The 22,601-nt window shown below is 36.7% G+C and overlaps 1 protein-coding gene and 1 pseudogene across 2 annotated transcripts in view; one reads left to right on the top strand and one right to left on the bottom strand.

Moving 5' to 3' along the window:
- TMTC2 (transmembrane O-mannosyltransferase targeting cadherins 2) overlaps window positions 1–22,601 on the top strand; it is a 395,147-nt gene that overhangs the window by 229,716 nt on the left and 142,830 nt on the right. For both annotated transcript variants that reach the window (XM_045872892.3, XM_064590832.1), the window contains exons 5-7: window positions 18,070–18,155; window positions 18,660–18,844; window positions 20,585–20,663. In XM_045872892.3, coding sequence (XP_045728848.1) covers window positions 18,070–18,155; window positions 18,660–18,844; window positions 20,585–20,663 — 350 coding nt within the window. The remainder of the gene's footprint in view (window positions 1–18,069; window positions 18,156–18,659; window positions 18,845–20,584; window positions 20,664–22,601) is intronic.
- Window positions 4,776–4,846, bottom strand: LOC123845034 (U4 spliceosomal RNA; annotated as a pseudogene).

Here is a 22,601-nt window from a genome sequence, read left to right as displayed (position 1 = left end):
TGGCTAATGATGATGAATGTTTTTTTTCATGTGTCTGTTAGCCATTTGTATGTCTTCTTTGGAGAAGTGTCTGTTCATGTCTTCTGCCCATTTTTTGACTTGATTGTTTTTTGGGTGTTGAGTTTGAGAAGTTCTTAAAGAACTTAAAGAACTGAAGAAGATATCAGCCTTTGTCTGTAGTGTCATTTGCAAATATCTTCTCCCATTCTGTGGGTTGCCTCTTGTTTTGTTGACTGTTTCCTTTGCTGTGCAGAAGCTTTTTATCTTGTTGAAGTCCAAAAAGTTCATTTTCACTTTTGTTTCACATGGCTTTGGAGATGTATTGTGAAAGAAGTTGCTGTGACCAATGTTGAAGAGGTTACTGCTTATGTTCTTCTCTAGGATTTTGATAGATTCCCGTCTCACATTGAGGTCTTTCGTCCATTTTGAGTTTATCTTTGGGTATGGTGTTAGAAAATGGTCAAGTTTCATTCTTCTTCAATATATGGTGCCCGATTTTCCCAGCACCATATATTGAAGAGACTGTCTTTTTTCCACTGCATATTTTTTCCTGCTTTGTCGAAGATTATTTGACCACAGAGTTGAGGGTCCATATGTGAGTTCTCTATTCTGTTCCATTGGTCTATATATCTGTTTTTGTGCCAGTACCATGCTGTCATGGTGATCAGTGCTTTGTAATATAGCTTGAAATCAGGCAATGTGATGCCCCCAGCTTTGTTTTTCTTTTTCAACATTTCCTTGGCGATTCGGGGTCTTTTCTGATTCTGTACAAATTTTAGGATTGCTTGTTCCAGCACTTTGAAAAATGTCATTGAAATTTTGATCGGGATGGTGTTGAAGATATAGATTGCTCTGAGCAGCATAGATGTTTTAACAATATTTATTCTTCCGATCCGTGAACATGGAATGTTTTTCCATCTTTTTGTGTCTTCTTCAATTTCTTTCATGAGTGTTCCGTAGTTCTAGAGTATAGATCCTTTACCTCTTTGGTTAGGTTTATTCTGAGGTATCTTATGGTTTTTGGTGCTATTGTAAATGGAATCGATTCTCTAATTTCTCTTTCTACAGTTGCATTGTTAGTGTATAAGAAAGGAACTGATTTCTGTGCATTGATTTTGTATCCTGCCACATTACTGAATTGCTGTGTGAGTTCCAGTAATTTGGGGGTGGAGTCTTGGATTTTCCACATAAAGTATCATGTCATCTGCGAAGAGAGAGAGTTTGACTTTTTCTTTGCCAATTTGAATACCTTTTATTTCTTTTTGTTGCTTGATTGCTGTTGCTAGGACTTCTAGTACTATGTTGAACAGTAGTGGTGAGCGTGGGCATCCTTGTCATGTTCCTGATCTTAGGGGAAAGGTTCTCAGCTTTTCCCCATTGAGTATGATATTCGCTGTGGGTTTTTCATAGATGGATTTTATGAACTTGAGGAATGTTCCCTCTATCCCTATACTCTGAAGAGTTTTAATCAGGAAAGGATGCTGTATTTTGTCAAATGCTTTTTCTGCATCAATGGAGAGGACCATATGGTTCTTCTCCTTCCTCTTATTAATGTGTTCTATCACATTGATTGATTTGCGAGTGTTGAACCACCCTTGCATCCTGGGGATAAATCCCACTTGGTCGTGGTGGATGATCCTTTTAATGTATTGTTGGATCCTATTAGCTAGGATTTTGTTGAGAATTTTGGAATCCATATTCGTCAGGGATATCTGTCTGAAATTCTCCTTTTTGATCGGGTCTTTGCCTGGTTTGGGGATTAAGGTAATGCTGGCTTCATAGAATGAGTCTGGAAGCTTTCCTTCTGTTTCTGTTTTTAAAACAGCTTCAGGAGAAGAGGTATTATTTCTTCTTTGAATGTTTGGTAGAATTCCTCAGGGAATCCATCAGGCCCTGGACTCTTGTTTTTTGGGAGGTTTTTGATCACTGCTTCAATCTCGTTACTGGTTATTGGCCTTTTCTGGTTGTCAATTTCATCCTGTTTCAGTCTTGGTAGTTTATAGGTTTCCCGGAAGGCATCCATTTCTTCCAGGTTGTTTAATTTATTGGCATATAGTTGTTGATAATAATTTCTAATAATTGTTTCTATTTCCTTGGTATTAGTTGTGATCTCTCCCCTTTCTTTCATAATATAAACTGTGGTCTCTCTACAGCTCACACTTCTGTTCTTTCCTTGATTCCTTTTTTTGAAACATTATATTTGTCACCTTCTAGTGAACTCTATAATCTCCTGTTTAGTTATATAGAGTGATATTAAAATAAATAAAAATGTGTAGTTAATTTTGTATATTGCTAACATATACAGGCCATGGGAGGCAGGGCTTTTGTATACATCCTAAGTGCCTAGCATAGGGCTTAACTCACAGTCCAAGCTCAATGTGTATTCGCTGAATGTACATTTACACAATGTGCCCGTGATTTATGTACATACATTTTCCTTAAACTCCTCATATGTGAAGGGTGTGTTAAATAACAAATATTCAACCAAGTACATTTAAACAATCTTACTGGCTTTATTAAAAGATTCATGAATTGGGCAGCATCCCATCTAGCTAATAGACAGGGAGTCTGAGGAGATGCACAAAATGGAAGGCTTCACTGAAGGAGAGTGGGGCAAGAGAGTTATTAGCAAAAGAAAAGGATTGTTTTAGGCAATGTGGCTTTCCCTTGGGGGAAAAGAAAGGGCTTTTATCCTTCAGATTACCTCATTTTATGGGGGATGGAGAAAGCCTCTGTGGCTGACTCATTGGTGCTGATTGAAAAACTTCTGAGTGACTAGTTAAGACTGCATTTCTGGGGGAGGCTGAAACTGCAATTAGATGAGGTATCAAGCCCCAGTTTGGGAATTTGGTCTAAGTGACACCATTTTGGGCCTATGGTTTTTTTCTTAACAGGAGCATCATGGATTATTTTGGAAACTTTCCTTCCCACTTTTTCTTTCTTCCTCTGTCCCTATTTACCTCTGTAGAATCGAAGAGCACCTATGGTTGCCATCTAGATTGCTTTACCCCTCCATTGCTTTTAATTATAGTGCCCCCAAATTGACTTTACTCCTAAGGACTCTTAGTGTTGAAGATGACTGGATGGGGGTTGGCTGAAAGGCAAGGGGGGACGAGTGGTCCCATCTTACTGTTCTGATAATTAGGAGAACAGGGTGAGAAAATGCTCACTAGTCATCTAGAGAAGAAAAACCAGATCCAGCCTGGTCAGTATAATTACATCTTACTCAGAAAATGACAAGCAGGTACTTGCTTAGAGAACAGAAATTCCAGGTTAGGGGAATAATCTGTGCTTTTCTTGAATTCTGAATATAGACTATTTTTTAACACCATTTATATTTTATGAATAGCCTTTTGATGTCTTAATGATTGTGTGTGTGTGTGTGTGTATTTTCTGTAAATTTGCCTGTTTGAAGTAAAAATCTTAGGAAAAAATCTCGAAATCTTCAAAGACCAGATTCAGGGGTAGGTGCAAACCTGGGATGCAAAATGTATACTCAGTCTCCAGGAATTTGGGTTTGGAAAAGAGAATGCAACTTTAATCAAAAGCAACAACTGAGGGGCGCCTGGGTGGCTCAGTCAGTTAAGCGTTGAACTCTTGATCTCAGCTCAGGTCTTGATCTCAAGGTTGTGAGTTCAGGCCCTGCGTTAGGCTCCACGCTGGGTAGGGAGCCGACTTAAAAAAAATAAAATAAATAAAAAATAAGCACATATTCTCCTTAAAAAAAAAAAAAAAAAAAAAAACAAACCAGCAACAACTGATAGGAGGAAAAACAGGCAAGTTTTCTAGGCCCCATTCTGAAACAAAGTAATGGGAAGCATTCAGAGCTTGAGGGGCAGAGATACTATTCTCTGAGGCAAGGCCAGTACCTTTCTAAAGCAAGAGCGTGGAATGGATAGAAGGGGTAAGAAAATAAAAGCAAGTGCTGCTGAGGGTACTCACCAATTTTCTCTTCATTTATCACATGACTCCCAACCTGCCCATCAGTCCACGGTCAGCCCTTTCCCTGCCCAGCCTTAGACACCAGCTTGTCTCCTGCTCCTACACTGGGACCTAAAATGATGACTGCCACCAGGAATAGATCCTGCCTCTCTCTGACCCCCGAATTGACTGAAGGGACATCCCTTCTCAGCACCAAAATTAAATCTGCAAAGTCAGTTTTAGGATCATTGTTATAAGAGGTGCTTTCTTTCACAGTTTTTGAATACTTCAGGATAAGCCTGTGAGTGAATTGTTTTTAAATGGCAAATCTGTTCCAAGCAAAAAAAAAAAAAAAAAAGGTAAACTCAGACTTTCATTTTTGGAACTCATCTTGCTTGTTCTTAAGTTAGAAATTGCTTGTATGACCTAACACCTATTCCTGCTGGCCTGTGAGATACATGATACCTTTTCCCCTTTCATAATTTATTGTTTCAAGGGCAGACTTTTGTTAGAACACTGCTGTTAAGGGACAAAGAAAACACCCACTTTGTTGAATATTTATGTTTAAAGTGAGTACATTGCACTAAATCACTGTGTGCCCATGGGAACATCTCTAACCCAAATTATAACCGTATCTATAGAAAGAATCCAGCACTGAAGCTTGCTTGCTTTTTTATTTTATTTTATTTTATTTGGTAATATTTTTTTGAGTGTGTTGATGCCTGCAGAATTCACAAATGTTCATTTTTCTTTCCCCAGCTGCTGGAACAAACTAGTTTCAGTTAGGTTTTCTTGCTATGGACTTCCATAGCACATCATACTATATCATAGTACCCTCTATATAACTGTATTACTGCTTTTTAATTAGCAATAATCACGCCTTGGATAAACCTCATTGGCTACGATACTGCCACGGCGCAAAGCTTTATTATTACTGCTTTTTAAATGATCTCTTTTCTACTAGTCATCAAATCTCTGTATAATGGCACTATGAAATATATTTTCAACAAATGAATGAATGAATGAACGAATCAACAGTCTACTTACCTTGACTTTTAATGAGTAGCTCAGGCTTTGGCCTATGTGTACCATCCAACTGATAAATGTTTCTTTTTCAAGAAATTACATAATAACTAGTCATCCATGTTGGATAGCCCCTGTAAATAGTAAAGAATAAGTAGCAAATCTGTACATGGGTTTAAAGTTAAATCACTGGTAGTTAGTGTCTTTGATTTGTGTCAGGTGCATTTTAGTTCTTAATTTTGTTTGTTTTAAATCTCAAAATTCTCTTAGAAGATGAGGTAGTATTTGAAAGGTATTTAACTACGATCCCAGATATATATATATATATATATATATATATATATATATATATATATATATATATATGCCTACCAGAATAGTATTTCTTTTCTTGGGGAGGAATGGAATGGCTAAAAGGGAAATGTTTCCTTTTTAAAAAATTTAACTCTGTGCTCGCTCTGCACCATGGAGTCAGCCTCATGAAATAGTTAACAGCCTGAACTTTGGCATTAAGCAGACTTAAGATTCAAATCTCCCATTTATTGGTCCCATGGCTGCCTTAGTCAAATTGGGTAATCCTTATTCTTCATCAGCAAAATGGGGTTGTGATATCTCCCAGTGCTGTAGCAAGGATTAAATAAAATGCCTGGAAACTTGATATAATTATATAATAATAAAAGCTAAAGAGTTTGTTAGCTGCTAATTTATTTTGTTTCTAACTATTCTTGGCTATGCCTTTGTGGGTGTATACCTACATTCTAGGAAGAGGAGTGGATTCTCAATGTAAGAATAACTCGAGGAAACCCCTTTATAAGTTGTGTTAGGGATCTCCAGAGAAACAGGACCAATAGGATGTGTGTGTGTGTGTGTGTGTGTGTAAAAAATAAAAAGATTTATTATAAGGTATTGACTCATGCCATCATGAAGGTTAAGAAGTCCGAGGATTGGCTCTCTGCAAGACAGAGACCCAGGAAAAGCCATGGTGTGTGTAGTCCATAGGCTCAGCCTTTGTAAATACCAGTCTGAGTCTGAAGGCCTGAAAACTAGGAGGTCTGAGGGCAGAAGATCAATGCCCCAGGGGTTCAAAGCAAAGTTTCCTGTTCTCTTTTTCATTGTATTCAGGCCCTCAACAGTTCGGATGATGCCCATCCCCACTGGGGAAGGTAATCTGCTCTACACAGTCTATGAATAAAATGTCGATCTCTTCCTGAACCATTCTCACAGACCTACTCAGAAATAGTGTTTAACCAGGTATCTGGGCATGCTATGTTCCAATGAAGCTGACACATAAAATTACCTGTCACGTAAGCGTATTTGTTCTTGGTAAAGTTGATTGACATTGGAAGCTATAGTTTATCCACATATTAAGCAAATCCAAGATACTTATATATTGGCATGGGCATATATAAATAGGGAAAGAGAGGAGAAAAATGTGTTAATACGGACAATGAAGAAGCACTGGGTATATGAACCAGACAGGGCAAGTATTAATGCTTATTCTGAGAACAGGCTCTTCTTCCCAATGGACCAATGTGCAGTAATGGGAAGACAGTGGGATTTGAAACCTAGCAGCTCTGAATTTGAGTCTCATCTTGAGACTTCCAGTTGTATTATCATGGGTATGTGGTTTAACTTCTCTCCCTGATGCTTTCATATCTCTCAGATGAAAAGAATTATATTGCTAATTTTAAGGATGAAAAGAAAGAACATGGAAAATATTATCATAAAGACATCTAGTATTTTCTTTCTGATTTCCTATTAAGCACTATTTTTTAACTAGGAATGTATATTCATACCTATTATTATTTTATGACATGTAGAGGAAAATATAGCCTTAATTACATATTCAGAAGACAGGTATAAAGCAAACTAGGCATATATTAATAGGCTTCTTTGAGTACCAGTTCCAACAATAAATGAGCTGCATGGATTTTTTTAAGTTGAGTAACCATTCTGATTTGGGGGCTCCTATTTGTAAAATGGGGACTATATATTTATTGATTTATTGCCAGAATTATGAAAGATAATAATCATGAAGCATCTTTTTCAGGACATCACAGATACAAATGGACTTTTTATGGATATAAAAGCTTATCTAGATGTCACAGTCCCAACTCTTACTCAGGAGAAGTACCTTTGTAGTGAATGCTCCATTTAATTGAGACCTCACGTATTTTTCAGACACAGTACTATATGAGAATATGTTTCTTTTTCTTTAGACCATAAGCAAAAACTAATTTTAAAATTAAAAAAAAAGCTACAACTTCATTTTTTCCCTAATATTTATTGATAAAGTTTTTGGTAATGCAATTGAAATATAACAACAACAAAAAAATCATTTTGATTGGATGCCTACTATTCCATATTTGGCAGGTTAGAATAAAAAAAACTTTATGAAATAAGATGTCATTATTATACTTTATTTGTCAAAGTCTAAACAAAATTCAATTTAGCACAACTAAACAGGTCTGTGTCAAAAGAAAGATAACAGAAAGGAGGCTTAACTGTATTTTCTGAAATCTCCTTGACAGCTGTGTGACATCCAATGAAACAGGGTTAGCTTTGGGGAACTATGGGACAGAACCAAATGTGCCCATCTGTCTAGTTCATGTCACATGGCTATTGTCTTTTCCTGCATCTCTGTTTCGATTCTTTTTCATGCAGTTAAAGTCCAGAGCCAGGAAACGACTTGCTCATTACCCTTTAATGAGGAAGGAATTTAACCTTTTCAAGAAGGGACATCTTTTTTATTTTGCTCACAGTACATATGGTATATACTAATCCTGTATAATAACTTAGCAGTAGTTTAAAATAACTATCCAGTTAAGTTATGCTTTTTGTAGCATATATATTAAATATTATTCTCATACGTTGAGGTTATGTGCAACAATCAATGTCCACTTCCTTGTTAGTGCTTTTTACACCCAAAGTCATCTTTGTAAAAGATGTCATTTTTACCTCTTAAATTGAAATAGTTTAATTAAAAAAGGGAGGGGGGAGGAGAAAGTTGAGTTTGTGATTTGAGAAAAAAGATATGAGTAGAGAGAATTCTTTTGTCTGGTCCTCAAAATCAAAGTTTATTATCCTAGGGTGACCTGAAAGCCATAGAAGTGCCACGTGAGACCAGAAAATATAACTTTCATCCATGGTATCTCCTTTGGAGCTCCAGTTCAATCAGTTATATCTCACTGAAGCTTTTTTTTTTTTTTTCTGAGATGAAAATCCTACCTATTTCATTTCACTTGACAATTCCTGTGAGTTTCCTTCTTTCCAGTTACTTGGGGATTGAGAGGATTAATTAAAATGCTTTTATAAAAAAATGCTACTAATGTCATTACTCTTTTGGGTGAAGAGTGATAACTCTGACCACTTGGATGTCTAGGAGCTTAATTTAAGGGTTCCAATTTCATGCACCCATTATGCTCTTAAGTTTTATAATTTCAATTAAATATATTAACTGCTATTTTTATACATGGCAATCGCCTAGTCTGGTTACCACTCAAAACCAGACAGCTCATTTTTTTTTTTTATTCATTCAAATATAATTAGAAGTTTTCCTTAAAATTAACTCTAGCAAAGCAATACTTGATATTATGTATTTTATGGCCTTAAATGGTTTAAAAAAATAAAATAAATAAATACAAAACGAAGTGATGTCTATGGCATTTTATCAGTTGGGAAAGTGTTTGGTGTGCAAGTGATAAGAAACCCAAAAGAACATTAGCTTAAACTAGTTAAAATTGTATTCTCCATCTTACAAAAAAGAAGTCCAGAGGTGTGTAGCCCCAGGGGTCATAGGAGAGTTTCATGAAGGGCTATTTACTCGCCACAATCCTCAGAACAGGACTTGTACCTTACAGTCAGCAGGAGGGAGGAAGGCTAAGGGAGAACATGGTCTCTCTTCTTTTAGGACCTTTCCTAAGAGGTACACAGACCACTGTGCTTTCATCTCATTGGACAGAGCTTACTCACATTACCAAGCCTGGCTTTCTGATTGGTCATGGTTCTTTTTATGTGTTCAGTGGTTAGTATGAATTAGATACTTAATTCCCGAGCTCTGTGTCAGTCTAAAACCTTGGAATTACTGCAGTTTATTCAAGTAGTAGTAACTTACTCATTTTATTAACCAGGTTTATTTTTTCAAGCTATCATTTCTATTGACTGTTTTCATAAAGGCAAAAGTGAAATGGAATTTTCTAAAAATTAAAAAGAACAAGCATGCCTATCTCACTTTTGTCAGTGCATCTGAGCAAATTGTCAGTGGCTCTTTATAATAATATTACCCTCTATATAGATTCCATTTACTGCTGGTATAGTCACTTGAGATTTCTGCTTGATACCTATTTTATCAAGCAAGATGCAAAAGCATTTGTGTGTATGAGTACAACATGTTCTTGTCACTTCTGTTTGATAACAGAGATGTAAGATTTATTTTTCCAAGTGTCCTATTATAAACATAGCCTAAAACTAAGCATAAGTCTTGAAAAAAAAAAAAACAATAAATGCAACTGTAATGCCATTTCACAGTTAAATTATATAAAATGTCATTACTAGAGTCATTAGCTAAATTAGCAAATTTGATTACAAAATTTGGGTTAATGCAAAGTTCAAATATGTCTCCAAACCAATGCTAATTAATTTCAGTTGGGAAATTTCAAATGCATAAATACCTTAGGATAAAATTAAACATCTAAAATTTATAATATTTTATCTCTGAGGAAAAGCATCTTAATTTTGAAGTACCTACATGTGTTAAAGGACAATCAAAATAAAATTCAGAAAAACATCTCAATTTAAGATGAACATATTTTTGTTACTATAGTAGTCCCAGCAGAGTACTTATCTATGAGGGATATGTTCCCAAACCCCCCAGTGGATGCCTGAAGTTGTGGGGAGCACCAGACCCTATATAGACTATATTTTTTTTTCTTGTACATTCATCCCTATGATAAAGTTTAATTTATAAATTAGGCACAGTAAGAGATTAACAACAACAGTAATAAAATAGAGCAGTTATAACAGTATACCATAATAAAAGTTATATGAATGTGATCTCTCTTTTTCTCTCACAATATCTTATTATACTGTACTCACTCTTCTTGTGATGGTGTGAGATGATAAAATGGCTACCTGATGAGATGAGGGGAATGATACAGGCCTTGTAAAGTAGTGTTGGGCTACTGTGGACCGTCTCAAGATTCATCAGAAGGAAGATTGTCTTTCAACCACGACTGACCACGGATGACTGAAACTGTGGAAAGCAAAACCATGGATAAGGGGGGACTACTGTACTCAGGCCGTAGGGCTTACAAATTATTTTGTGAACCATTATTTTGTAAACATTAAGTTATCTGATTTATTTGGATTACTAAGTATGTTTGCCCAGGGAATAGCCAAACTTTTTAAAATTTAAATGCAATTAATTAACATACAGCATATTATTAATTTCAGAGGTAGAGGTCAGTGATTCATCAGTCTTATATAACACACCCTCCTAATGTCTATCATCCAGTTACCTCATCCCTCCCACTCCCCTCCACTCCAGCAACCCTCAGTTTGTTTCCTGAGATTAAGAGTCTCTTATGGTTTGTCTCTCTCTCTGATTTCATCTTGTTTTATTTTTCCCTCCCTTTCCCTATGATCCTCTGTTTTGTTTCTTAAATTCCACATGAGTGAGATCATATGATTGTCTTTCTCTGATTGACTTATTTGGTTTAACAGAATACCCTATAGTTCCATCCACGTTGTTGCAAATGGCAAGATTTCATTTTTTGATGGCTGTGTAATATTCCATTTTATATATACCACATCTTCTTTATCCATTCATCTGTTGACGGACATCTGGGCTCTTTCCATAGTTTGACTATTGTGGACATTGCTGGGAGTAGCCAGATTATTTATTACTGAAACACTCTCTTAATGATATAGTCTTAACTTTAAGTTGTTTCAGCTTTCCATTTTCTTTTTTTTTTTTTTCTGTGTAGATTGTCATTTAATTTCTACAAAGCCTGTCATTATTTCTATTGGCTGATTGAAATGATGTCTTTGAGTTTTTATATGCATGAATTGATCTGTCTGGAGCATCATTCCCTGCATCCTTGACTTCTCTAGGAACCTCACCTGACTTTGTCAGCTTGGGAAGGTGTACCTTTCATGTGTTCCCAAAAACACTTTATGCTTTATATACACTGTGTTGTGACTGTTTGCCTGTCTAGGTCCACTGTGAGACAGTTCATTCAAAAACTATTTATTCATTTTTTTATAATTTTATTGTCAATGTTTTATATGTTGTAGGAGTGCCACAAGTTATGCTTTAATGAAATTTAAAAAAAGGGAGAAAGTTACTATCTTTTAATATTTCCCTAGTTTTAAAGGTCCATGACTCTATGTAAACTGCATCCTGTTTCACTCATGTTCTGTGTAAACATCAGCTTATATAGCATCCTGTAAATTTTTGAAAAGTATACCTTTCTTCTACTGATGTGCTTTATTAATACCAACTTTTGGGGATGTCTGGGTGGCTCAGTTGGTTAAGCATCTGCCTTCAGTTCAGGTCATGATCCCAGGGTCCTGGGATCGAGTCCCGCATCAGGCTCCCTGCTCAGTGGGGAGCCTGCTTCTCCCTCTCCCTCTGCCTGCTGCTCTGCCTACTTGTGCTCTTTCTCTCTCTCCCTGTCTCTCTCTCTTTCTGACAAATAAAATCTTTAAAAAAAATACCAGCTTTTGAATATCTCAGATTTCAACCATTTTGAAAGACCTTGTTAGAACCCGAGGCAAAAGATACCTTTGCTTGAAAATCTGTATGCTTCTACAGTTCTATATAGAGGGTAATCTTATTACAAAGAGCCACTGACAATTTGCTCAGATGTACTGCTAAAAGTGGGACTGGCATGCTTTTTCTTTGTAATTTTTAGAAAATTCCATTTCTTAAAAAAGAAAATTCCATTTCTCTTTTGCCTTTTTTTAATGAAAAAAGTAGAAATGATGTAAATTAGATTTTTATTGAAAAATAATTTAATCCCTGTAGCTTGATTTCTTATTTTCTCTATTCTTTGCAAGTATGTGATTGTCAGGGACATAGAGATAAGGTCTGAAGAAATGTGTTGCAGTTAGTACATATGAGATGCAAAATGTGGTATCGTTATTAACTTCAACACTATTGGTATTTGGGGCCAGAAAATTCTTTATTTGGGGGGCTATCTTATGTCTTCTAACATGTTTACATATTTAGCAGCATCCCTGGCCTCTACCCACTAGATGCCAGTAGAATCCACCCAGATATGACAACATAAAGGTCTCCAGACATTGTCGAATGTTCTCTGGGGGACAGGGTGGGGAGGACAAAAGTCATCCCTGAATGAGAAACACGGTGCTAAATAAATGTTCCCCGTCTGTCTCTGTCAATATTTAAGAATCAGCTAGGGGTTTGTATGCCTATTTACATTTAATGTTTGCATTTAACTCTGTCCAATCCACTGTTATCATGGGTTTGACTGGTTTTCATTTATCAAGTGTCTAGATTATTGTGATTCTTTAAAAATGGCATTTTGGACAAAGATAGCGTTGTCAGGGGAGACTGGCATAAAGATGGGCAGAACTTTCACAGGGAAAAAGAAAATTCTACATACTCAATGGTAATTCCTAGAATATATGATCAAAATCAGATTAAAAATAATCAAAAGGATTTAAGGGAGGGTATTTTGTTGTTTTATGTATGTGTGTATGTGTGTGGTGTTTTTGTTTTGTTTTGTTTTTTTGAAATACAGTGTTCTAAAATTTAACTGTTTGATTGAATAGTACTTTATAGATCCAGATGTGCTTTCTTCCTTTGACTAAAATAATATTTATTATGTTTCCCCAATTTGTGTTCTTCTTTACTGGGTGCTTGATTTCATTGTTTCTCAAAGATAAATCATTGGGGGATAAATATGAGAAGTGAAATATGTTCTTCTATTAGAAAATACTATATAATATATCCACCCCCAAACACAGATATGTAAAAGTGACCCCACCACTTAGTATTCAGAGATCAGTAACTTGTTATTTCCATTTCTTTCTCAAAAGTCACTTCAACTTCACATTAATGTATAGCATCAACCAGTTTCCTTAATTATAAAGCAACTTCATGTAATATGAATAAAATGTTTTCTCATTAGATTCTGGCTTGATGGTATATTAAAATGTATTTTTATTTTTAATATACATAGAATCCAGAAGATTTTATTGACATCATCAGCATGTAAACAAACACTGTCCTCAATTTTAAACAGTTCTGGAAAAGCCTTTGGTATGAATGATTTATTACAGTGTAGCCTCTTTTATAATCAGATAGCTGGGCTTCACCTGTAGCACACTTCTCACCAGTTGTGTGACCTTTGGTGTGTTGCTGAACTTTCCTTGTCTGAAGCTCATCTTCTGTAAAATGGGGCTAGTAATAATAGCCTGCCTCAGAAGGTGATTGTTGAGGGGGCGCCTGGGTGGCTCAGTTGGTTAAGCGACTGCCTTCGGCTCAGGTCATGATCCTGGAGTCCTGGGATCGAGTCCCACGTCGGGCTCCCTGCTCAGCAGGGAGTCTGCTTCTCCCTCTGACCCTCCTCCCTCTCATGCTCTCTCTCATTCTCTCTGTCTCAAATAAATAAATAAAATCTTAAAAAAAAAAAAAAAAGAAGGTGATTGTTGAGGAATAAAAAAGTGAATTTTATGTGAGGTGCTTGACACACGTTAAGTGTGAAATAAGTTTAACTTTGTTATTGTTACCATAACTATTTCAATGTGAAGGGGTTCTATTCCTCTGTCTTCTCTACAGTAAATAAAGAATGGGTTCTGTAAACATGGCAAAGAGCCGTCACAGAAGCTTGGGTGTTAGAGTGCTAGAACTAACCCCCATTCATCCTGAACTGCCAGAACCGGGTTGAATTCCTTTTCAGAGCATCGATGCAAGTTAGCATTTTACAAAATCTGGAGCGTGCTAGAGCAAAAGGAAACATAAGCTAGTGTGTGTGTACCTCAAATGGAATTATTTTCTCTCTTCTTTTTCCCTTCTAGAAAGAGCAGGGGATTTATTATCAGAGAAACTGTGTTCCAGTTCTGGCTTTGCCTCTTATTAATCATAAAACCTCGAGTTAGTGGGTAAATGTCCTGAACCTCCTGTGTAACCTGGAGCTGACAACACTTTTTACTGTGGGCTAGGTGTTGCTTATGGCAAGCCTCTGCCAATGTCACTTTGACTCTGTGAACCTCCACTTGTCCATTCGTGAGCTGGGCCAGTGTTGGTCCCCCATCCGCTAGCAGAGTAATTTTCCACACCATTTATTTTCTTATTTGTCTCCCCCACTAGATTGTGCATCCACAGGCGAGTGCCTCTCTGTCTTGTTCACATTTGCAGCGTGCACACAAGGCGTAGTTGATGCTTAGTTAAATCTTTAGCCCTGAGAAATCAGCCACAGCAGCCTCTAACTTGGACTCGCTCCGGTGTTAACTTTATTCTGATAATGTAGGGGATGATACTCTCGGATTCAAAGAGCCATGTGATATATAATCCTGGACAGTTGCCTACGGCATCACTCCATGGGACTCGGTTCCTCCAAAGAATAAGGCAGGCTGGACAGGATTGTCTAGGTGTGGTGATCATGCTAGTTATCATTTTCTCCTCTTTGTATATTTTTTGGAATTGGGAAATGACAGGAATATAATACATCTGCGTTGGGGAGCCCATGAGGCTGAACTCCCCAGTTTGCAAGGTTTATGGGCTTTAGGCATGTTGTCAGAGGTATGCGCTTGTCCCCTCATGTTAATTCTGTCTAGCCTAACAGCATATTTGCCCTTTAGAAAGTAATTATGTGGAGACTAATTAGTGGGCTGTTGCAGTTACTTAGGTGACAGTAATGATACAGAGGACTCTGACAAGAGCCATAAAGCTAAACCTTGGGAGGTAAAGAGTTAGAAAAAAGAGTCGGCTTTAAAGAGACTTTATAAAACATGGAATTGTGAGTATGAGCGAAAAGTCAAAAATGATAACCAGGTTACTGATTTTAGTAAATGCAGTGAATGACAGTGCTGATTGCTGAGGAGATTTTTTTTCTTCTTCTTTTATTTATTTCTTTTGTTTATCTTTTTATATATTCTTGAGCAGGAGATGCGGTTTTCAATTTTGGGATGTGTTGATTTTGAAATTCCAGTGAGCACTGAGATTGATGCAGCTCAGTAAGCTGTCAAAAATAGATCTGGATGTCAGGAGAGCAATCATTCCTTCAGAACTGAGAACAGTCTATACACGAGCTACATGTTATGCATGATGTCATACAGAGACTATTTGTAAAGAAAAGAGAAGAAAGACAAAGTCCTCTGAAGCACCAACTTCTTTTAAAGGAATGCTCTTCAAGAGACACCTTTTTTAGTCTCTGTAGGATGGTCCCAGGTCAAAAGAGCTAGGGGAGACTGGTCTCCAGGAAGCAGAAGACATAACAGTTCCAGGAAAGAAGGAGTTACAGTGTTACAAGTACTATAGTCGGGTGGGCCATTCATAAACGCACACTTTTTGCGGGGTTTGATAATTAGAGCCTTAACTGGATTTAGGGCATAAATGGGATTTGAGTCATTGGGCATTTACACTATAGATCATTCCGAAAGGAAATCTGAGTCTGATGAGAACAATAATAAACAGTAGTTAGAGGTGGAGACAGGAAAGAATAAAGGTTGTAGAGTCTTTTCTGTGCTAAGAGGGACATTTTTTGTATTTTTAAGGCAAAGGAAACTATAATGGACAAGAGATTGGAGATATTAGATAAAGAAGGGTTCATGGAAGGATTTTCATTCCTAAAGAAGGTAGAAAAAATAGGATTAAATATCTCGATCTTATTTCTCCTCTGGTACCATCAGCCCTGTATCAAAGGAGAAGGACCTTGCTATCTGAATCTCAAAGGAAAGTGATAAAGGCAATTAAGGTGGTAGATAAGTTTCTGAAATGAGATGATGCATATGAGCTTTGTTAACTGTAAATCCAGTGTTTTGTCAATAAAATTATTATTGTAAAGAAAAATACTCCTTTTTTGGAAAGCATGTAAGTGTTCTTTCTCTTTAACAGTTTCACCTTTTTTTTTTTTTTAAGAAGAGACTCAGGTCTTTACAAAGAATATAGCCTCCCTTTGTTACATTGAACTTTTTATTATTATTATTGAAGTGTAGTTGACATAAAGTGATATTAGTTTCAGGTATATACGTGCCTTTTTTTCTCTTTTTTTTTGAACATGTTTTTCCTTCTACTTTTTTTTTTATTATGTTATGTTAGTCAGCATACGGTACATCGTTAGTTTTTGATGTAGTGATCCATGATTCATTGTTTGCATATGAGTGCTCCATGCAATGAGTGCCCTCCTTAATACCCATCACCGGGCTAACCCATCTCCCTACCCCCCTTCCCTCTAAAACCCTCAGTTTGTTTCCCTGAGTCCATAGTCTCTCATGGTTCGTCTCCCCCCTCTGATTCCCCTCTCCGTCATTTTCCCCTTCATTCTCCTAATGTCCTCCATGCTATTCCTTATGTTCCGTAAATAAGTGAAACCATACCTGCTTTTAAAGGCAATTGAACATATTCACAAACTCTTGAGTACTGTAGGAAACTTTGTTTCTAGCAGCTAAAAAGTATACTCAACAGCAAAGCGTATCAAATTCATGATCAAATTGTTGCTCAAAACTTTCTATAGAAATGTACACTTAGGTATCTACATAAGTGATGTTAATGTGCTTTGGAATGGTTTGATCTATTCAGATGACTTTTAAACAAATATTAGAATTAGTGAGTTTAGGGTGCCTGGGTGCCTCAGTCGGTTAAGTGTCCGACTCTGGATTTTGGCTCAGGTCACAATCTCAGGGTTGTGGGATCGAGCCCCGTATCAGGCTCACAAGCTGGGCATGGGGCCTGTGCAAGATTCTCTCTGCCCACCACCTCCACCCCCCAAAAGAGAAAGAAAAAAGAAAGAAAGAAAAAAAGAAAACTGAGGTTAATCATTGCTAATGATACGAGTGAGCAAAATTTAATTTTGAAATGATTTTCTTCAGATATGTTTTCAGTGCTGCCCATTAAATAGTAAGCTGAATGTTTTTAAAAATATTCTACAAAATGATGTGTTTTTATCAGTAGCCTGCTCATTTTGCAAAGGCCTCAGCTGCTGGCAAGTGGACTCTGCAGTTTGAGGTTGATAAGAGCAGTACTCAGGCCTGATAGAGGTGCCAAACGTCTGTAAGATACTCGCTTATTATAAGAGACTAGGCATAGGCCAAAAAGCATCTGAGAGAGCTTTTTGAATTTAGTCCAGCCCTCTGACACTGTATTTTCATAGATATGACTATAATTGATTCTGATTGAAGTCATGAGGGTAGGGTCTGGAATGATGGGTAATCCACGTGGCCAGTGGCTAAGGAGCTTCCTCAGGAGGCCTGTGGGGCCTGAGGGTCAATAGTCCAAAACATGTCTCTTAACAGTGACGTGAGATTTGCTCAGTGTCCTGCAATTCAAACTTATTTGACCAAATCCAGAAAATAAGGAAATAACAACGTGGATAACCTTCAGTCTTTGGTTTCTGTTCCTTTATGCCATCTGATTAAATTCTGACTCTATCCTGTTGACCCAGATTACCTTTTGCCTTTCAGGCAGTCATGGACAAATATTTCCCCAGTAATATGGTTAGTGAGAGAGGCACCTCTTGTTCTCATGTTTAAATATATATGTGTGTGTGTGTATATATATTTATATATATATCACTGCCTTAGACAAATTTCCTTTCTGAACTGATGAAAAACTGTGCATGCTCTAAGACAAAATCCAGGTGGTTTGTCATTTCAGTGGGAGAGAAAAACTGCTGGAAAGGAAAAAGTTCACTGGGGGTAAAGGGCTCTTTGAAAATACTTCTTAATACTTTCTAATGCAATGTAAATGTAGCTGATACCTCTCCAGTATTTTCTCTCCTGAGGAATCATTTCTTTCTATTAAGAATTTATTTTTATAGTACCAGGTCAGCATTTTTACAGCCCCTTTAACCATTTTTATTTTTGAAATATAAAGTACAAATTTGTGGTTTTATGGATAGTAATACAGTCCTTCTTCAAATTTCTATTTTCCTCATGCAGAGGGTTACTTCTACAGGAGAACAGCAGGTTTGCAGAAGCATTACATTATTACAAACTGGCGATTGGAAGCAGGCCTACCCTGGCTTGTAAGTAATATTCAAGTTCTTTGAAAACACCCCTTTTTTTCCTTCTTTATCCACGAAAATTATCTTGGTGACTTACAGCCTCAGAGAGAAAAAAACATGCTATTTCTATTTCTGAAGATTTACCAATCCGATTATGAGCCTCTAACAATTACATCTCTCTCCATTTAATCATGTTTCGATAACCATTTATCATTTTTTAATATATTAAGGTAAATGCAGCTTTTATGCATCTAGAGTTTAAGCTCAAAATATTTTGAGCTCTTCGAGGGCATATCCATATATTTTTTATCCATATCCATATCCATATATTTTTTATTGACACCTCTACTCCTTACTGCATTGTTGTTCCCATATATATTTGTTCCCTAAGTATTTATTTCTTGGTTTTCTAATAAAATCAAAACTAATCCATAGAAACTAAATTGGAGTAAAGATAACTTTATTGTTGTCATAGTGTATATCATCTTCTCACATTTATATTTCCCATTTTCTTTTTCCCCCCAGCTGCGTATTTAAACACCGGTATTATTCTCATGAACCAGGGGAAGACAGAAGAAGCCCGACGCACGTTCCTCAAGTGTTCTGAGATCCCTGATGAAAACCTAAAGGACCCTCATGCACATAAGAGCTCAGTTACCAGCTGTCTCTATAACCTGGGCAAACTCTATCATGAACAGGGACACTATGAGGTCAGGCCCAGACCCCGGCCTTTTCCTTCCCTCGTGTTCTTGATTTGAATCTCCATGTTTTCCACCCTGAGATCTCATTGCAGGGACACTATGATCACTTCAGAAGTTAATATGAGTTTTTATTCAGAGAGTTTTATGGTGAAACTCATTTGGAAAAGAACCTCTGCTAAACAAAACTTAAGATTTCTTTGCTGTGCATTTCTCAGAGCACTTGTAACTCTTCTAAAAAGGGAAATAACATGCATTGTGTCTCAAGCTTATTTGCTTATTAGTCTCTTTGATTTTATGATCCAAGATACATTATTATTATTATCTTATATGCAGCATTTGAGGTTTAAAAAATACATTGTTTATATTCTGGGTATTAAGGAAGTGATTTGGTGCTAATCCTACCCATTTATTTTAATTCTTTTTACAATAGTAATAAAAAGAAAATTTATTTATTTATTTTTTTAAAGATTTTATTTATTTATTTGAGAGAGAGAATGAGATAGAGAGAGCATGAGAGGGGGGAGGGTCAGAGGGAGAAGCAGACCCCCCGCTGAGCAGGGAGCCCGATGCGGGACTTGATCCCGAGACTCCAGGATCATGACCTGAGCCGAAGGCAGTCGCTTAGCCGACTGAGCCACCCAGGCGCCCCAGAAAATTTATTTTTTTAATTGGGGTGAGAGGAAGAGTAAAGGAGATGGTATCTTGTACAGGAAGCTGGGAGGGGTGTGTACCCTTTCTCTCACAAGAAGCATGCCTGCATCAGTTTCTTCTCTCACATTTAATGTTGCTCCTCCTTCCCTCTCCCTCCTCTCAAACCCATACTCTTACTCCATGTATTAAGACTGCAATATAGGGCGTCTGGGTGGCTCAGTTGGTTAAGCAACTGCCTTCGGCTCAGGTCATGATCCTGGAGTCCCAGGATGGAGTCCCGCATCAGGCTCCCTGTTCGGCGGGAAGTCTGCTTCTCCCTCTCCCGCTCCCCCCTCTTGTGCTCTCTCACTCTCTCTCTCTCAAATAAATAAATAAAATCTTTAAAAAAAAAAAAAAGACTGCAATATAAAGATAAAGATATAATTTTTAAAAATAAATTGCATTTCATAATCTCAGTGGATCTCAGTAGCCAGAAGATTTGTTAGTTGCTATTTTGTTTAGATCCTACTTGGTTGCCTGGCTTGAAGTAACTATAGATTTTAGATGATTATGGGTAACTTCCACATGTGAATTTTAGTAGTTTTTTTTTTTTTTTTAACTGAATCATCTATGTGAACTGGAAAATTTATCTTAAAAATAAATGAGCCTTGGGGCGCCTGGGTGGCTCAGTCGTTAAGTGTCTGCCTTCGGCTCAGGTCATGATCCCAGGGTCCTGGGATCGAGCCCCGCATCGGGCTCCCTGCTCAGCCAGGAGCCTGCTTCTCCCTCTTCCACTCCCCCTGCTTGTGTTTCCTCTCTAGCTGTCTCTCTCTCTGTGTCAAATAAATAAATCTTTAAAAAAAAAAAAAAAAAAAAAAGAGCCTTGGGAACATTTGAGTGCTTGTTAAACTAAATTTTTATATGGCCTTCTTCACTTACTGGGTTGAATATTTTCATTTATGAAATTGAGGTAGAATGATATCAAAAGCCAGCTCAATTATTTTTCTCTAACGAACCATTTAGAAATAGCAAGGGAAGGTTTTGATTTTGGAAGGATGTTACTATTTTATTTGTAGTGAATATCCGTGTACTTTGTCTCTTCTTTGTTTCCTGAAATAGGACGCCCTTAGTGTATACAAGGAGGCAATTCAGAAAATGCCAAGGCAGTTTGCTCCACAGAGCTTGTACAACATGATGGGTGAGTAAAATGTAGTATTTTAACTCACATTTCAGAAATTAAAAGAAATTAAAATCTGTGCTTCTGTTAAATAGAATTCTAATAAATCATATCATTAATCCTCATACACACACACACATACAACTTATTCACAGTTAAGGTGATATACATTCAAATTTTCACAAAACACACTTATTCTTTTTTTTTTTTTTTTTTAAGTAAACTCTACCCCCGGTGTGGGGCTCAAACTCATGACCCAGAGATCAAGAGTAGCATGTTCTACTGACTGAGCCACCCAGACACCCCGACAAAGCACACTTATTATAACAAGAGCAAATAAATGCATTAACATAAAATAAATTTTAACAAATTGGCCAGATCCCAGAGTTGTTGCAAGGTACTCTCAAACCCTTTTGGGTTTTGAATATTAGCTAGACTCTAGAGATTGAAAATGGTGAATAAAGATTTATAGCTTAATGGTTTATCAAATTCATGATAATATTTGATCATATTATTTTCTTAATCAGAAGATTCCCCCAAATATACATGGTGTGATATAGAGAGTCATGATTTTTGTGCTTATAACTGTGTAAGACTGTTGAATCACAGACCTGTACCTCTGAAACAAATAATACATTATATGTTAAAAAAAAAAAAAAAAAAAGAAGAAGATAGCAGGAAGGGAAAAATGAAGGGGGGCGGAATCAGAGGGGGAGATGAACCATGAGAGACTATGGACTCTGAGAAACAAACTGAGGGTTCTAGAGGGGAGGGGGTGGGGGGATGGGTTAGCCTGGTGATGGGTATTAAAGAGGGCACGTACTGAATGGAGCAGTGTTATACGCAAACAACGAATCATGGAACACTACATCAAAAACTAATGATGTAATGTATGGTGATTAACGTAACATAATAAAAAATTCAAAAAAAAAAAAAAGATGAGAATCACTGAACCAACTTGTGTGGTTTTCATTGATAAGGTTTTGGATCACAATAGGTTTTTCCAAGTATTATTTTAGAGTAAGAACAGTACATCATTCCTTTTCTACATTGAATAATTAGTTCAGTTGTCTTATTAGTCAAAGTATGTAAGTTAGGACATGGATTTTTCTAGAGGCAAGAGGTCAGGAACTAGAATTTCTAATAGAATAACCTACCTATCATCTATGATTGATCTGTGACTGCCTTACAGTAAATTGTTACCATATCTATTTGATAGTAGACACCACTGAAAACTCCCTATTCAGTACCTATTTATTATATGGTATGACTCTTGGAAAAGAATCCCTACAGTTTAAGATGCCCTGCTGATTGACTAGCTTTGCTATTGCCAGATAAAGGAGAGGGAGAAAAAGTTGCCTTTGTTTTCAAATCAAATATTGTTCTCCAAAGCACAAATTGCAAACTCAGATTTTCCTTTCTCATGAAAGTTCGTTAAGTTGTTTACTATTTTTCTGCATATGAAATAAATGAGAGTATATAATCTTTAGGATTATTTGATACTTCTATATGCTATGATTTGAGAAATTTGATAGTAGCTGTTTGGCTTGAGCACACCCAAAAAATCCCAGACCATTCCAAACTAGAAAATATATGGCTAGCAAACACACTCACTTCCTCTTTTTCCTAAATGAGGAAAAAAAAAAATTAGAAATAGTTTAGAGATAGAATGAGGCACAGGTCAGTAAATAGAAAAAAAAACAAACAAACAAACATAATTTGGCAGAGGTCAATATTTTCATTTCATGTGTCAGGGAATCCCACCTCGGGTTAGCCTATGCAGCAGTGGAGTGATTTAATACTCATGTAAAAGAGGGCCCCTAGGGTATTTTTAGTTGCGGTTTCTTTTCTCTTTGGTAAAATTACTAAAAGGTAAAAATCTAGCTTCATTAAGTGTACTTTTTGCCATCACGCTCTTAAGAATTAAAGCAGTAGCTTTCACTCTCCAGCATTTTACCA

This window comes from Mirounga angustirostris, unplaced genomic scaffold (assembly GCF_029215605.1).
Source record: "Mirounga angustirostris isolate CCGP_5_RB_7025 unplaced genomic scaffold, mMirAng1.0.hap1 SCAF_5, whole genome shotgun sequence".
Lineage (NCBI taxonomy): Eukaryota > Metazoa > Chordata > Mammalia > Carnivora > Phocidae > Mirounga > Mirounga angustirostris.
Note: the sequence above shows the minus strand (reverse complement) of the source record. Positions and strands in the feature narration are given on the sequence as shown.